General features: G+C 47.9%; 1 protein-coding gene across 1 annotated transcript in view; it reads left to right on the top strand.

Moving 5' to 3' along the window:
- The first annotated feature begins 7,996 nt into the window (after window positions 1-7,996).
- Window positions 7,997-15,469, top strand: part of Susd1 (sushi domain containing 1) — a 126,673-nt gene continuing 119,200 nt past the window's right edge. The window contains exon 1 of the mRNA XM_005362390.3: window positions 7,997-8,350. Coding sequence (XP_005362447.2) covers window positions 8,233-8,350 — 118 coding nt within the window. The 5' untranslated portion in view covers window positions 7,997-8,232. The remainder of the gene's footprint in view (window positions 8,351-15,469) is intronic.

The following is a 15,469-nucleotide window of genomic DNA, read 5'->3' as shown; positions in this document are numbered from 1 at the left end:
TTTTATCCCATGCTTTTTCAGACTCAGGCCAGCTGGCCTTGGTGAATTCCCGAAAGAACATCCCCATTGTCTCAGAGTGTGGGTGTACCCCTCGCGGTCCTGAGTTCCTTGCTCGTGCTCCCCCTCCTTCTGCTCCTGATTTGGACCTTGAGATTTCTGTCCGGTTTCTACTGATTTTTAAGTTACTATTTGAACCACTCTGCTCTTTCCATTTTTTTCTGTGTGTGCAGATGTACACTCTTGCCTATGTGTGGACACACATGCACATGTGTGCCTGTGAAGGTGGAGCTATATGTGTGTGTACAAATGTACATTTTTGCATATGTGTCTATACACACGTACATGTGTGCATGTGCAGATGGTGGTGTATGTGTGTGTGCACAGATGCACATTTTTGCACAGGCGTGGGTACATATGGACATGTGTGCATGAGTAGGCAGAAGTGTAAGCGTGCATGCAGAAGTGTAAGTGTGCATGCAGATGTTCATTTTTGCATATGTGTGTATACACACGTACCTGTGTGCATGTGCAGATGGTGGTGTGTGTGCACAGATGCACATTTTTGCACATGCCTGGGTGCACATGCTCAGGTGGAAGGAGGCCCCAGTAGATATCGGGAATCGCCCTCCATTACTCCTCCACCTTATTCTTTGGAGCAAGGTCTCTCGTCAACCTGAGCTCCGGGTATGGCTAGTCTCACTAGCCAGGTTGCCCTGGGGATTCTGGACTCTGCCTCTAGAAGTTATAATTACTAGTGGGGCCACTATACTTTCCTGGCGCTTCTGTGGATTCTGGGTGTACAAGCTCCAGTCTTCATGCCTCCTCAGCAAGCACTTTAACCACCAAGTCATCTCTTCAACCCCTCAATCATTGTTAAATGTGTAGTTTCTCACGCACCTTCAGCACATGGCAGTGTAGCTATCGCCACTCTCCAACCATCCACTGAGGTCTACACAGAACTCAAGCCCTAGGCACATGCCCATCAATTCTTTGTTCCTCTGGTCCTCTGCCAAGCATAACTCGATGCTGTCTCTATGTTTATATAATTCATGTGAGTGATCTCATATACAGCAATGTCCTTTGTGACTGGCCTCTTTAACTTAGTAAAACATCTTTAAGTATGTGGTCTATCTCAGAATTTTTTCCTTTGTAGAGGCTTATAATATCCCATGGTGTGTATAAACCATATATTCTTATCCATTCAACTGTAATGGACCTATGTTTGCAGCTACCTTTTGGTCATCACGAATTATGCTGCTACAGACCTGGGTCCACAAATATCTTCATTGTGTCATTGCATTTTAGTTTCACAGAAATAAGCATTAAAATGGACTTTAATATCTTGTAATCCCGGATGACTTGTCATTCTAGAATTGTCAGGTATTGCCCTCTTGCACTTAGGAGGGTAGAATAATAATTTTTGTCTGGTCTCTGTGGAAGGCTCTCTTGAGCACACGTATCTGCTCTGGAACCTTTCAGATCCACTTCAGGTATTGGTAAGTCATCTCAGTATTGTTAGATGGGCTTTGAGTAGCATGGATGTATCCTGTGTATTCATGTGTGTGCACATATGTGCAGGTGTGCTTGGCTGTGCAGGGGCATGCGGAGGGGAGAGGTCAATGTTTGAAGTCTTCCTCTGTCTCCACCTGTTTTTTTTGTTTGTTGTTGTTGTTTGACTCTCGGTGTCTCACTGAGCCTAGAGCTTACAGCGAGCCTTCAGTTTCCCTTCTGCAGCTCTGCCTTGGGTTACTGGTGTGCCCTGATCAGCCTGGCTTTGACGAGTGCACTGAGGATCATCAGGTGTGCGCAGCCAACATTTTACCCGCTGAGCCAGCTCCTCAGTCTTCGAAGTATTTCATCTAACCACATACATGTCCTCTGATGAGTAAATTAAAATCGAAAAGGTTTTTTTTTTTTTTAAAAAAAATGAAATAAAGCAGAGATTGATGCCCCATGCCATCTTGTGGAAGACGTTCCTTGTCTCGAAAAAAATTAAAATGATATTTTAGTGGTGCAAAAATTGATCTTTCTTAAGCCAGGAAACTGGCAGTTGTGTAGCAAAAGAAGTCGCTGACTGTAGCAAGCAATATGGAGAGGAACAAAAATCATTTGCACCAGTAAGAAGTGTATTTTCATTTTCTACCCTGATTCTTACAGAGTGATTCTGAATTAAAATTCTGAGTTAAGGGCTGGAGAGATGGCTCAGAGTTTAAGAGCATTGCCTGCTCTTCCAAAGGTCCTGAGTTCAATTCCCAGCAACCACATGGTGCCTCACAACCATCTGTAATGAGGTCTGGTGCCCTCTTCTGGCCTGCAGGCAGACAGACAGAATATTGTATACATAATAAATAAATAAATAAATAAATAAATAAATAAATAAATAAATAAACAAACAAATAAACAAATAAATAAATAAATAAATATTCTGAGTTAAAATTTAATACCTTGAGCCAGGCAGTGTTGGCGTATACCTTTAATCCCAGCACTCAGCAGACAGAGGCGGGTGAATCTCTGTGAGTTCAAGGCCAGCCTGGTCTACAGAGCGAGTTCCAGGGCAGGCGCCAAAGCTACAAAGAAACCCTGTCTCGAAAAACAAAACAAAAACAAAACAACAACAACAACAACAAAAATACATTATGAAGTTTGCACATTGCATTCATGTATACACATGATAACTTGAAGTGCACGTAGCTTTTATTTTTTATAAGGTTTATTATTTTATTTCCTCAACCCAGTAGCTGCCTTTGTAGAGGACATGTGTGGCAAAGCCGCTCTGATGCATTCCTTGGAGCTGGCTGGTTCGTCCATGGCGTGTTTTCCTGCTAAAAGCACTGTTGCCTATTTCATTGTGAGCATCTGAGAGGAAAGAAAGAACCCCAAACTGTTATTTCCTTTTGTACTCTCTAATTCAACACAGAACACTGCCGCGACCAGATGTGTGGGAGTTTTTCCACATACACAGGAGAGGAGCACTGGGCAAATTGAATTGAGCAGTTAAATTGAACAAAGAGGCCACGAATTGGGCAGCCCTCAGAGCCAGAAGAGCTTCGGGGATACTTCAATGGCTTGATAGCACTGATAAACAGGAAAAGGAAGGCGAGGAACAGAAAGTGGATGTGAAGTGTAGAAAAAGGAAGTGGGGTACAGAAAGAGGAAACGGGGCACACAGACAGCTGGACTGGTAGGAGCTTGGTGTTAGCCGGACGTGAGCATGATTTGACTAGTTGGCTACACACAACCGACTGAAGCTTAGCTGTGCTGACAGGCAGAGACTCAATTCCTGGTGGTAAACTCCTTGAGTTTTTAGTTTGTTTACATAGTGAATTAGCTGACGTCTCATCAGGGGGACTGGCTGACTTGACACTTCCAACCCCAAGGAACTCTTCAGCGGACAGAAAGAAGATGGGTGTCGTCGCATTCAGTTCCATCTGACAGACTACCCCACTGCACCCCACTTCAGATGAGGACTGCAAGTCCCAGCTTTGACCTCTGCTTAGGACTGTGTGTCAGATTTTCAGGTTTTCCTTCTGGGGTTCAACCGTTTGCTAGGCTGGCTCACAGAGCTCAGAAGGACGGTTAGCTTTTGTGTATGGCGAGGGACAGCGTACAGAGTAACAGCCAGATGAATTGCACAGGCGGGGAAAGCGTGGGGCTAGGGACACAGCTTCCTCCCGGCCACTCTCCCAGCAGAGAGTGTTTGCAGAGCTAGAAAGTGTCTAGACTCAGGAGTCCCCGTCCTGTCATGGTGTCCCTTGGGGCCCCACCCTTGGGATTTCTAGGGGCTCTAAGGTAGGTAATGCATTAGTTTGACGTCAGTTGTGATAACAGGGGGTCATTTTGGATAATGAAAGGTATTTCTACCCCAGAAAATAGGAACCTGGCTGTGGGAACACGGACAAAACCCAGGACCATGTTTGTCACAGTGTATTTCTGGTCATTCCGCTGGGATTTGGGAGGAAGGGCTTGAGCATTTTCAGGGCTGAGGACCCCACATTTGTAGCACTATTAATAAACCCCAGAGACAGATATTGGGGTTCAACCTGAAGATCAGAAAAGCAAAGCAGCCAACCACTAGAGAGACCTCTACCAAATCTTCAGACTGAAGGGAAAAAAAAGAGATTCTATCTCCACGAATCCTCAACTACACACTAGACTGAGTTCCTGTCTCTTGCCCTTTATATACCTCTCCCTGCCCAGCCATATCACGTCTGTCTCCATCTCTCTAATGCTGGGATTAAAGGTGTGTGATCCCAAGTACTGGGAACACCTTTGTGCGACTCTGTTTCTCTTTTTAGATAGATTCCGTCGAGTCAAGTGTAGCCCAGGGTGGCCTTGAATTCACAGAAGTCCCTCTGCCTCTGTCTCCTGAGTCCTGAGATTAAAGGTGTGTGCTACCACCACTCCCTGGCCTGTAGGGCTGGTTAGTATGGCTGCTTTGTTCTCTGATCTTCAGGCAAACTTTATTTATTAAAACACAAATAATATACCACTATACACACACCTTGGAACCAAAATTTAGATTCATAAAGTCATTCAAGTCAAATTCATCATGTCATTCAATCAAGGCTCCTTCCAAATTCCCTTTTGGGAAGTGTGGGTGTGCCCGCTGCATCCCCTTCAAAGGACATTTTTTCTTAAGCCAAATATTTTCGCAGCAACCATTTCACTACTCCAGATTCAAAACTGGTTCACTATTCTGTTTTGCTTCTTGAGATGAAATGACCTTGGATGTAGCTGTGCAGTCTTTGGCTCCAGAAGGCACTGTCCTTCCCAGGCATGGTGTTTCACCAGACCTCTTTCCAGTGGGAGCCTGGGTAAACTCTAGCGGCCGTTCTCATTCAGGTCAGAGAAAGAAACATTTCTTCCGGTGGCCCAGTAGAAAGCGGTGATGGGCATAAGTTTTGCTTGTATGAAGAACTGTGCCTCCATTGGCGCAAACATGGTCCTCTGTTTGCCTGAAAGATTGCCATGATGGGAAAAAATCCTATATACACAGGCTGTTAGCTCACTCTTAGAGCAGTCCAGAGGCATATTCAAAGCCATCTTCTTTTCTCCTCTCTCTCTCTCTCTCTCTCTCTCTCTCTCTCTCTCTCTCTCTCTCCCCACCTCTCCTCCTCCTCCTCTTCTTCTTTTTTTTTTCAGGGGGGGGGGGTGTCTCTCACTATGTAGTTCTGTCTGTGGCCTGGTGTTGGTTGAGTGGGCAGCCCTCAAACTCACAGAAATTGTCCTGCCATCCCTGTGCTGGTATTAAGGGTATGTGACACTGTACTCGGCTTAAGAAGATTCTTGACCAGCGTTTTCTTGATCCCTCCGGTGTGTCTGTGTTGTGTGGTGTATAGACATGGTGCATACGTGTGTGGGTGCAAGCAGCCGGAGTGCACATGTAGCCTTCCGATGTTGCTGCAGCACACCTTTGAAACAGGTTCTGCCAGTGAACATGCGGCCTACTGGTGGGGCTAGGCTGTTTGGCCAGTGAGCGCCTAGACTCTGCATGCTTCTGCCTTTTAATGCCAGGGTGAGGAGCGTGTGCAGCCATGCCTGTACTCACTCTGTATGTAGACTCTACTACTTGCAGCGCCAGTGTTCTTACTCACCGAGCCGTTTCCTTAGCCCCAACCTGGCTCCTCTTTTAAAAATCCGAGGCACTGTCTCAAGTAGCTCAGGCTGGCCTTAAACTTGTGTTTTTTTTTTTTTTTTTTTTTTGGTTTTTCGAGACAAGGTTTCTCTGTGGTTTTGGAGCCTGTCCTGGAACTAGCTCTGTAGACCAGGCTGGTCTCGAACTCACAGAGATCCGCCTGGCTCTGCCTCCCGAGTGCTGGGATTAAAGGCGTGCGCCACCACCGCCCGGCTTGTTTTATAGTTTGAACTCCTGATCCTCCTACCTCTATCTCTTGGAGTGCTGGAATCACAAGCTTGTACAACTCTACTCAGGGCTTTATACATGCCCGGCAAGCACCCTCTATTCCCAGCCCCTGGTTCCTTTTGATCTTTGTAATTACTGCAGTGGCATGAGCTGGTACCGCAAAGAGGAGACGGCTGCTTGAAGCCGTGGAAGGCAGCGACGCCAGCGGTAGTAATGAACTGGCCGAAAAGGACTAGAACGTGACAGTGCAGGGAGAAGAGATGGTGGAGATAGAGAGGGTCGTGAAGAGCCAAAGAAGACAGAACCCCGTGTGCCTCAGCCGCTAGAAGAGTTCCAGGGAGCTGTCAGACGTCAGTGGCCACTGGGTCTCAGGCCTGTAATGGCAGCTGCAGGAGCTGCTGATCCTAAACCCAGAGCCCATTCAGGAGCTGCAGCCCCAACAGGAACTGCCTGCCGCCGCCTCAAACAGCGGCTGTAAGGAGAGGATTACAACAGTTGCAAAATGCTGGGGTTTGCTGGTGGTTAAAGTCCAGGGCAATAAGCCTCCAGCCTGAATGCCTAGTCATGTCTCCTGCTTCTAGGCTTCTAAGCATGAAGCAATGGGCCCCTGGTTATCAGAGTTTGGAGCCTTGAGCCTCCCAGCCCAGTCCAGTTCCCCCCTTCCCCCCACCTGCGGATTCATGCCCTTGGGGCACAAAGAGCCTCTCTGCTTGTACTCACAATGTTTTGTTTGCATTTTGAGACAGGATCTCTGAGTTTCTGTAGTTCTGGCTGTCCTTGAACTTGCTATGTAGACCAAGGGGCTTGGAACAAATCCTCTTGCCTCTGACCCCTGAGTGCTGGGGTTAAACGTGTGTGCCACCAGGTCTGGTTGCTCATCGTGTTTTCTATCCAGGTAAAGAACCCCAATCAGCTCTGATTGGTAATACTGTCATCAGAGTTCTTCAGTGGCCAATGAGCCTAGTCCATAGGACATTCATGAAAGTCCACTTTTGAACTGGAGAATCCTCTGGAAGTGGATTAGATAGCCTCCCAACCCAATGCCCTGCTAAAAAGACAGCCTGTAATTTCTCTCCCATTTCCAAGTTTTGGAAAGGTTTTTTTTTTTTCCTGGCATCACGTTTTTTTAAACTATATATATTTCTTCTGTAGAAGGGCGTAGGGAGTGGAGGCAAAGGTTGTTTGAAAATGTCTCCAATGGTGCATTTGTTGAAACACTGGCATGTCAAAGACACCACACACATTTTAACACACCGTCCATCTACTTCCTAAAGCAGGCTTCTCTTTTTGTTGGACAGAAAATGATCTTGAAGAAAGCTTGTTACAAGACACTAGGAAGTTTATTTTCCTAGGGCGGCACTTCTATGGGCGTGTTTGCCTGCAATTAGAGGGAGGGAGACTTGACCGGTGTGAAGGCAAAGGAGGGCACCTGCCCAAGCGAAGCAGCAGCGAGTGCCCCTGCCCTTGGGACAGCCCTGCAGACAAAACTCAAAGCCTTCACACCCGGTCTTACTTCCGCCTCTGCAGCCTCCCTCAGCCCCGGTTCTCACTCCCTGCCGCCTTAACTCTCCGGTTCCCACCAGTGTCCGCCCAAACCAGAGACCTAAGCGACGTTTGCAGTTTCTCTTCGCTTTTCTTTCTCTAATATTATACTAGTGTTAACTTACGGTGGACTGCGTTCCCTGACACTCAATTTCTGCTTCTCTCCAAAGTTCAGAGATCACGTGCCCCACCCCTAAGTGTTGTATTTCCTGGATTCCCGCTCTAGCTCAGGGCTGATTCCCTCACGCCCTGCTGCTGGCTGACCGTAATCTCACAGCAGAGACCTTTACCTCTGTGATGAAACATATTTCCCCAGCCTTTTGTCCCCACCCGGGGGGCAGTCCCTCGTAATTTCTAGAACACTGTGTTCCTTCATTCACGTCTTTGTCAATTCCTAACAAGCTGGGCGCCCACCAAGCAGCTGGAACTTTTGTTTTGTCACCTGATCAAGTATTTTCACCCCCCCGGTGGACTGGCTCTCCCTCGGTGCGGCGGCCACCACATCCCAATTCTCCTTGTCCTGTCCAGGAAGAGTTCCCTTCATGTGACCCTTGCCCCTCTCTGGTCTCCCTAGAGACCCCGTAAGTCACATTTGGCACCGCGACGTTTCCTCCCTAGCACAGTCCGTTTTCGCCCCGTGGCGTGTCCGGCGCGCAGCCGGTGCACCAGGCGCACTTAGGTCCCCGGACCCCGCTCCCCGCGGGGGACCCCGCGCTCCGCTGCCCGGCGCCGGAAGCCTCTGCGCCGCCCCTTCCCCGCGCCGCTGGCCTTATCTCTGCACGCAGGGGCCTCCGGGGAGTGGCGGGCGCCGGGAGGGAGCGGGTGGCATGGGCCGGGGGCCCCGGGGCACGCGCCGCTCGCCGGGTCTCCGGGTGCCGCGGCTGCTGCGGCTTGTGGTACTGCTTGGCTTGGCCCGCGGTGTCAGCGGAGAACCGGGCACCGACGGTGAGTGCGAGGCCCCGGGCGTTCGGGACCCTTCCCGTTTAGGGTCCCGCGGCGCAGACTCGGGGCGTGGAGGAATCGCGGAGGAGGAGCGGCGAGGAACAGTAAGGGCTGCCCGCCCCCGGGACAGTGGGGCGTGGGTGGAGGCGGCCCTGCTTCAGCTCGCGCCTCCCGGGGTGGGTGGGGATGTGGGGCATGGGCTCGGGTGCGAGCCCGGAGTAGAGTCGCGCGGGGTGGGAGCGCGTTGGCAGGCGAGCCAGTAGCTCCCCCCAGCTTCCGGTCGCCGTGGCTTTTGCTGGACAAATTCTTGGCCTGTAGCCATCTCTCCCCCTCCTCATATTTTTCACTTCCACGAAAAAGTCAATGTTAAGAATGCTAAGACAGAAGCATACGAAAGTTTATAGAAACAGAGTTCGTTCTTTAGTTCTTTCCTCCATTCATTCATTAATCTATTTATCCATGCATCTCTGCATCCATCATCCATCCATCCATCCATCCATCCATCCATCCATCCATCCATCCATAGAAAGCACTTTAATGTCTTTCCTGTGTCATTTAAACGTGCAGTGTTGGCTCTCTAATATTGCAGCCCAGGGGTAGCAGTATCCACAGTGAGCTGGGCCCTTCAACATCAATCAAAAAAATGCAGCAAGGCTTGTCCACACGGGGCCAATCTAGGGCTTTTTCTCAATTGTGGTTCCCTTTTCCCAAATGACTGTAGCTTGTGTCAAGTTGACACAGAACTAGCCAACAGTCTCCCGTGAGACTGTGAATAAAAACCCAAGGATGCTTGAACCCCGTTTAGGATCAGTGAAGACCCTCGCCTAGGGAAGTATTAAGTGTGGTTCATTGAATTATTTGGCTGAACCAAACGAGCAGTCACTCGGCATCATCCACAATTTCTTCTCCCTTAAATATCTTCAGTGCTGTGGATTAAACTCAGGCTTTTGCATGCTAAGCATGAGCCACACCTCCAGTCCATTTGGGAAGTGTGAGGTGATGTGGGGACATGAACTCAGCTGCCTTATTTAACTCCTCTCCTTAGGTAGACAGTTTCCCTTCGCCTATGAACAGAGAGCATCCAGTTCTACAAAAAACTTCGTTCTTGAAGGTAGAAAACACAGGGGTGATACAGTCCTCCTGTCTCAGTTTCTGAGGTGTTGGGAATTATAGGCGCTTGCCACATGACCAGCTCAAGTGCGTGTTCTTGGGGGCAGAGCTAGTTTAGATGGGAGATGCAGGGACGGGAGAACGATGCAGCCGTCAACTGGATGGGACACCTGGGCTAGAATGGCGCCAAGGACACCAGAAGCTAGAGCTCACAGTATGCCTAGAAACAGCCTTGGGACTTGGTGACTCTGCCTGGCAACACAGGGTTGCTTGGAGATGTCAGCAGGGCTGGCCTGGTCAGTGCAGGACTTGGGGAAGAATGAGTTTAGCTGCTCACATGTTAGCACTACAGGCATTATTCAGTAGGGAGAAGGTGAAAATATAAGAATAGACACGATGTTTGATAGAACCCTTGTAAAGCTGGGCTGCAAGAAGGAGAAGTTAATGTCAGGAAGGGAAGGGAGGGGAAGAGAAGGGAGGGAAGAGGGAGGAGAGGTTGGGGGAAACTGCCGTTTCCTTCTCCTACCTCCTGAGTGAGTGCTGTTTATATTTCAGAACTAGGCTGGATGTTCTCTCTTACTGGAAGTTCATTGAGCCCAGTCCACTTCTCTTTGATGCTGTGATCACATCTCTATTGCCCACTGTTGAGCGTGACTTTGTTATTAAACAGAGAGCCCCTTGTGAAAAGGGGTTGTTGACTCAAGTTACGGATGTGATGTGGGAACAAACAGGGGCCACCCTGATGGTACCAAGCACAGGAAGACTGTTAATGAGAGCTGGCTGTAGCAGGGGAGTCAGCCACTATCACCTGAATTTGGGGTGGTGACTCCAAGGCTGGCAGTCAGGGTGGGAGGGCTTTAGGGATGCCCAGCCTGGGAAGCTGCTGGTGTTTGTTAGCATCATTTCCAGGTATCTTGTGTGCTTGCTTAGAGGGCTTATTTGCCTTTCTCTGGTTGGCCTGGTTGTGTGTATGTGTGTGCTTGTGTATGTATGTGTATTCATATGTTTATGTGTTTCTATATATGTTTGTGTGTGTATGTTATTTGTGTACGCATGTAGTATTTTTGTGTATGTGGTATGTGGATGTATTGTGTGTTTGTACGTGTGTGTACATGTGTGTTGTTTGTGTGTGTACTTTGTGTGTGTGTGTGTGTGTGTGCACTTTTTCTTGAGACAGGATCTTCCATTGTAGCCACAGTTGGCTCCAAACTCCTGATTCTCCTGCTTCTGTCTCTGAGAGCTAGAAACCAGGCCAATGCTGCCATTGCTAGCATCTCAGTTGCTCCTGTTGATTCTCTTACTAGTAGCCTGTGGCTGAGTTACATTTAACTGGTAGGAGATCCTTGGGAGAAAGTTAGCTGAAGCCTGAGTTTGAGGAAAATGGGGAAGCATAAACTAGGGAGCAGGAGGGTGTTGGTGAATGGGTGGGGTGCCTGGCCCCAGGGGATTCCAGAGGTTGGCCATGGGTGAGGAAGGGTGGAACCAGTCAGTCCTGTTCTCACTCTTTCTGTGGCGTTGCTCTGAGTCTGGGAACGGCTCTGGGACTTGTTGGCTCAGGCCTGGCTGGGATCAGGAAGTCCGGGGAACGACAGAGCCAGGGGAGCAAGGTGGAGGAATGATGGGCCGCACTGGGGAAACGTCACTGTGTGGCATGCCTCTGTCATGTGTTTCCTACGTGTGGGCCCCGGTCTGTCTTCCTGAGAGATGGCAGCATGGTGGGTATGAGGAGACAAGAGGGGGAGCGTACAGTTCCTGTACCCTCCCTGTACAGTACTGTCTACCATGCAATGGTTCATAGGTCGGGCAAAGGGCTGGAGACGGAAACACACACACACACACACACACACACACACACACACACGCACACACACAGATAGAGACGACACAGGTCATCCTTGAAACAAGAATGCCCCTTTTATTGTGTTCCAAGGCAGCTTATAAAGGACTCTCCTTGACTAATGGCCGTGCCCTAGCTCTCTGGACTTTTCAGCCGCAAGCCCAGCAGAAACCACTCCCCTGCCATCAGGAACTCATAAAGGTCTCGTGCTTAAAGCAGCTGCAAGCACAGGAAAACAAGTTGTTTACTCCGGCAGGCAAGGGGTCGCAGAAAATTCAGGGTCTAAGGGTCTGCAGTCCCCAACCGGGGAGAGAGTGGATGGTTTCAGAGTGATGGAAAGTTGTTTAAGCTGAGGCGTGAGATGAAACTCAATGAAGGACTTCCACAGCGGCTTGCCTTCCACCCCCAGGAACTTGATCTTGTGCACATCCATGTTCTTCCGGTTGAGTCTAAATGAGCTCTCTGATGTCTGTGGCTGTAGCTAATAAGCCGTCTGTTGGATTTACAGAACATTGTGCAGGGCTGGGGCTGTAGCTCGTGTGGCTGAGTGCTTACCTAACATTTGGGGGGCCCTAGGTTCCATCTCCAAAAGGACCAAAAATTAAAAAATACAAAACTCACAACCTGCCGGAGAAGGTTTTGTGTATGAGGCAGTGTGAGAGAAGAAGAACGGCTGAAGTAGGCTAAACAATGATTGTTGAATGTGACTTTAAGGGTGGCTCCCAAACTAACGGCTGCTTAACTCCAGACTCAGAGTTGAGATTTGGACACTGGTATACTTAATATGGGTTTGGTTTTGTTCTGGAGGCAAGGTGTGGAGTCCAATGTGGTTTGATCTTGGTCAGACAAGAAAGAGAATGAGAGATGGTCAAAGGAAGCCAAGGTCCTGGAAACATTTTACACACAGAAAGGTTAAGGGTTCAGAATAGTCAGTTCTGGGGCTAGTTCAGGGGTTCAGGCTGACTGTGATGATTACTTGGCTAAGGAGAAGGCACGTTCTGTCTTGAATTCATTTAAAGTAGAGGCTAAGGCTTGAGTGTAGATCTGTGGTAATGCACTTGACTAAGGGAGAGGCTGTGTTTTTTCTGTCTAGGATGCTGGAGAGGAGAGAGAATATGGTATTTCTTGGGTCCCTGGATTCTATCTCTAGAATTTGATGTAGTTTCTTAGGAATAGTGCAGTTTGGCATAGTATTCTAGACTTGATCCTAGACTTTTTTCTGTTTCTGAGTTTTGGACTCTGTTGGGTCCCCCACTTGGTTATTTAATGTATTTCCACATGTCTCCGTATGTTTAAGGAAGGGAATCTCAAGAAGGCTGAACAGTGAGTTTGCCAGGTTTGTCTGGTACTACTGGGATTGTGGGAGTTAGGTGAGGACAGATGTTAAGTTCAAGGGTTCCAACAAACTCCTTTCCTCCCTTGCCTGCGAACAGCATATCTTTATCTTACAGGCAGGTTCATGCCGGGTGTTTAAGGAGCTGCTGTGCTGGTGGCTTTTGTCAGCTTGACACAAACCTAGACATAACTGGGAAAAGGGAATGTTAATTGAGAAAATGCTTCCATCAGATTGGCCCCTAGGCATTTTCTTGATTAATGATTGATGTGGGAGGGCCCCAGGGCCCCACCCACTGTGAGCTGTGCCATTCCTGGGCAGGTGGTCCTGAATGGTGAGAAAAATAAGGTTAAGCAAGCCACGAGGAGCAAGCCAGGAAGCAGCGTTCTTCCATGACTTCTGCTCCAGTTCCTGCCTTGTATTCCTGCGCTGACCTCGCTGGATGATAAACCCCAAGCTGTTACGTGTTAATGACTCCTTTTCTCCAAGTTGCCTTTGGTCCTGGTGTTTTATCATAGCAACAGACATCCTAACCAGGACAGCTGGTGTATTATTAAAGACTGAGAGTGGGTTGCTGACGTGGGCAGGAGGGGCAGGAAAGAAGAAAGAGAGCCGAGCAGGCACTAAAGATGAACTTCAGCATCCCAGTCAAGCTTCAGAAGAAGGGAGGGAGGATATGGGTCATGCAAGGAATGAATACAGAACTTCAGATATTATGGTTTGTGGAATCTACCAGTCCATGGAGAGGTAGATAACTGTCCACATGAGGACTTGGTTTGGATTTCTGCTTCCAGCAGTCATCCATTGCTCTTCCCATTGCTGTCTACTGGTAATCCAGTAGACATTGGTTGTCTGCAGACTAACTATGGGGCTAGTTCCTATTGATAGACTGGAGTGGCCATTATTACAGTGGTCAATGAACACATTGCTTTCCACATCTGACGCATTCACTCTGTGATCACCACAAAGACCATGAGACAGGTTTGATGTCATCTTCATTTTATAGACGTACAGGACATATAGAGATGATCAAGGCTAAACCAGCTAGCAAATGGCTGTCAAACTGTATCCCCTAGTTCATAACCACTGTGCTAAACATCAGGCATTGCATCTTCATGGTTGTTCCTAGAAATGATAAGATATATGAACATGGCCATATTTATGTGATTTTTATCTTGATTTGAAAATGATTTAGAATCCACTCAGCGTTTCTATTTCTCAGCTCTCACTACTCCTTTTATCCTTTTCCTCCCCTTCCTCCCTCTTCTTTTTCCTACACGGTCTCATGCAGCACAGGCTGCTTTTGAACTTCATGTCCTTAAACCCCAGACCCTTCTGCCTCCACCTCTTAAGTGCCGGGACTGCAGCATGAACACCTGGTTTTAAGTACACGGGAGATCAAATGCAGGGCGTCTTGTATGCTAGGCAAGTTCTCTACCAATGGAGCTGCCTGATACCGGTGCTGGGAACCAAATGTGGGTCCTCTGCAAGAGCAGAAAGTGTCCTGAATCACCGAGCCAGTTCTCTAGCCGTTGATTTTTTTTTCTCATTTTCTTTCTTTTATTTTCTTCCCTTTCCATTTCCCTTCATATTATATGGGTAATTTACTATCAATGTAGCAAGGTCTGAAGGAGACACAGCCCATAACCATGGCATTAGGAACTGCAAAAGGAGATGACTTTGTTTTACAATGGTTTGTGTTAAAGTGTTAATCTATTAAAGTGGTTAAATGTATTTAACCCCTTGGGGGATGCTCTCTGGCTTCTGCTCTGCCTGTTATCTCTCTAGTCTGGAGTCTTCCTGATTTTTTTTTTTTTTTAAGATTTATTTGCTCTGTATACAGTGTTCTGACAGCATGCATGTTTGCACACCAAAAGAGGGCACCAGATCTCATTATGGATGGTTGTGAGCCACCATGTGGTTGCTGGTAATTGAACTCAGGACCTCTAGAAGAGCAGCCAGAGCTCTTAAACTCTGCACCATCTCTTCAGCCCCTGATTTTTTTTTTAAGTAAACGCCATCATACATCAGCATCCGTGAGGAGATTTGGTTCATTACTCCTTATAGAAATGTTCAGTCCGTGACTGGAGGTGGGGCTCAGTGGTATAGCATGTGGTTAGCTTGCAGGAGGCCTGGTTTCCATCCCAAGCATATCAAAAAGAATGGCAGAGCAAACACTGCTCTGCTCAAGCAGGTCCCTCACTGTTTTGTTCCTGTCTCTTACACCTGTCCCTCTAGGGACTCAGGGACTGTTCCTTCCATTCTGCAAAGCCGTTCCTAGGTATTGGTCTCATTTCCATCTGAAATAATTGCTAACATCCTTATTTTAAGATTTATACTTTTAGGTAGAGATGCCTTGGGGATCACTGGCCAGCCAGGCTGCTTAGCCTACTTGGTGATCCTGTGCCAAAAAAAACAAAACAAAACAAACAGACATGTAGACAGTGCCTGCGAATAAATAATAGCGAAGTTGTCCTATGGCCTTCATGTATAGGTGCACACACTTGCATGCACAAGTATCTACATACATACACACACATGCACATCTGCGTACATATATCTACATACATACATATGCACATCTATGTACATACACATGCACATCTGCATACATACGCATGCACATCTGCATACATCTGCATACACATCTGCATACATACACGTGCACATCTGCGTACATACACGTGCACATCTGCGTACATACACGTGCACATCTGCGTACATACACATGCACATCTGCATACATACACATCTGCATACATACACATGCACATCTGCATACATACATCTACATACATACATATGCACATCTGTGTAATACAATGCACATCTGCATACATAC

The sequence above is a fragment of the Microtus ochrogaster genome, linkage group LG5 (assembly GCF_000317375.1).
Source record: "Microtus ochrogaster isolate Prairie Vole_2 linkage group LG5, MicOch1.0, whole genome shotgun sequence".
NCBI lineage: Eukaryota > Metazoa > Chordata > Mammalia > Rodentia > Cricetidae > Microtus > Microtus ochrogaster.
This window is presented reverse-complemented; position numbering and strand designations above follow the sequence as displayed.